This window comes from Triticum dicoccoides, chromosome 7A (assembly GCF_002162155.2).
Source record: "Triticum dicoccoides isolate Atlit2015 ecotype Zavitan chromosome 7A, WEW_v2.0, whole genome shotgun sequence".
Lineage (NCBI taxonomy): Eukaryota > Viridiplantae > Streptophyta > Magnoliopsida > Poales > Poaceae > Triticum > Triticum dicoccoides.
Window position 1 is genome coordinate 633887010 of NC_041392.1, and position 2016 is coordinate 633889025.

The following is a 2016-nucleotide window of genomic DNA, read 5'->3' on the forward strand; positions in this document are numbered from 1 at the left end:
CGGGGTCCGTCTCCAGGGCTTCTCCGCGCGTGGCCACCGGCTTCTGGAGGAGGGGAAGCGGCGGGGTGGCCCGAAGCGGCGTCGCCACAGTCGCCGCCTTGCTTTTGGCGTGTCCCCCCTCCTGATCGCCGTGCCTCCTGCCCACCGGAGTCCTGCTGCGCCGCCTTGGTGCCGCCTCGATGACGTCAGTGGATTTGCCCCTGGCATGGCAAGAGGTGCCCAGGAGCGTGTCACGCCACGAGCGCCGCTGCTCGCCGGAGTCATCGTCGTCGTGGTTGCGCCGGATCGGCCGAGGAGCCAACCGGCAAGCAGCGGTGGCCAGCCAAGCCTCTGGGCGGCGAGCTTGCGCCTGGCCATCTTCGACACCACCCGTCCAGGAGCCGGGCTCGACGACGCGGGGGTAGGGGCGGTTGTCGTCGTCATCGGAGGAGGGGATCCCACTCTAGCCCGAGTGCGAAGAGCGAGGCGAGAGCGGGGTCCAGTCTTCAACTCGGTCTACGTGTATCAGCAGATCATAGCGGCGCACGCCCGGCGGTGGGGGGACGCGGCGGTCCGGCGGGGAGTAGCCATTTCTTTTGAGTTGGGAGTTCGGCAGGTTGATTCTCTTTCCCCATGTCTTTTCATTTTGGCTGCCGATGTCTTGCAGTGTATGTGTGCCAGAGAGTTCAACAATGGCTAGCTAATCCACCAGTTGGAAAGACACGGCCCGTTCCCGGTGCTGAAATGTGCAGATGGCACGCTGCTACTTCTTCATGGCACCACTGACCAAGCACATATGATCAAGCACATCTTAATAACAGGCTTCCCGGACTTCTCGGAACTGGAAATTAATTGTCACAAAGCATGCTCGTTTCAATCAAATATTAAAAACATGACGGCGGATGAGATCGTGGACATTTTGGGTTGCCCTATAAGCTCTCTGCCATGCACCTACCTCGGAGTTCCGATCTCCACTAACAAAATTCCACAACATTTGCTCCGACCCATCATCCAAAATATTGACAGGGTATTACCAGGATGGATGACGAACCTTCTCTCATGTGGTGGCCGGCTACAGATGGTTGATGCCGTTTTACCAGCGATCGCTGAATATTTCATATCCTGCATGATGCTGTCTGAAGAGAGTGTCGAAAAAATTGACAAGCTGTGTCGGTCGGTCCTCTGGAAAAATTCTAATGGGAGTCATTGCCTTGTGGCATGCGATTATATGATCTTACCCAATGAGAGTGGCGGTTTGGGCGTCCGCAATCTAGTGGCACACAACTCTGCAATGTTGTGCAAGCTAATGAACCTCGTTTTGCAGGGCAGCAGTATTCCATGTTGGGATTGGCTTCAAGCTTCATGCGATCGCCCTTTCAACCCTGCTAAGCATAAACTGGATACTGTTGCTTGGGAGGACTCTCAAGTTAGTGATTCTGGTGGTCATGGATGCCACGCATTGTGCACCAGTTGACGGCTCTAACATATCATTCTGCCTCCACTGTTTGTATTCTGCTGATCTGCTTTTCTCATTCGCCATAGACAAATGCAGCTCATTGAAATCTCAGTTTGCTAACAACTCCTGGCCCATTATTAAGCTTAAGCCAGTACTTCGCAACAATGGATGGTTGTGTGCATCTTGCAATTATACATACATACATACATACATACTCCCCTGAACCTATTTTTAATCTGTTCTTGTGTAGGCTTCATGCATACATACTCGCATTGTCCTCCTTTTGTCCCCACCCTCCCTTTTCGAGAAAGTCTGTGTTTCAGAGAGAGAGAAGGGCGAGAGAAGTAGGTTCTGATACGGCCATGGTACCAGTGACTGATGATACTATTCAAGCTGAGCTAGTTACAGAATTAAGCCATGAAAAAGTTACAGCAAATAATGAAGTGCATGCATCCATATTTCATCAAGGAAAGGATGGTAACTTGCGTCAGTTGTGTGGACCGAGAGTTAATTCTATAATTAACAGACCAAAGACCAATGACGCGGTGCATGCATTAGATTCAAGAGATGTTCTGCACGGT

The 2016-nt window shown here is 52.1% G+C and overlaps 1 protein-coding gene across 1 annotated transcript in view; it reads left to right on the plus strand.

The window, feature by feature from the left end:
• Positions 1 to 1728, plus strand: part of LOC119328928 — a 10510-nt gene extending 8782 nt beyond the window's left edge. Inside the window, exon 3 of the mRNA XM_037601920.1 lies at positions 1304 to 1728. Coding sequence (XP_037457817.1) covers positions 1304 to 1658 — 355 coding nt within the window. The 3' untranslated portion in view covers positions 1659 to 1728. The remainder of the gene's footprint in view (positions 1 to 1303) is intronic.
• The last annotated feature ends 288 nt before the right edge of the window (positions 1729 to 2016 follow it).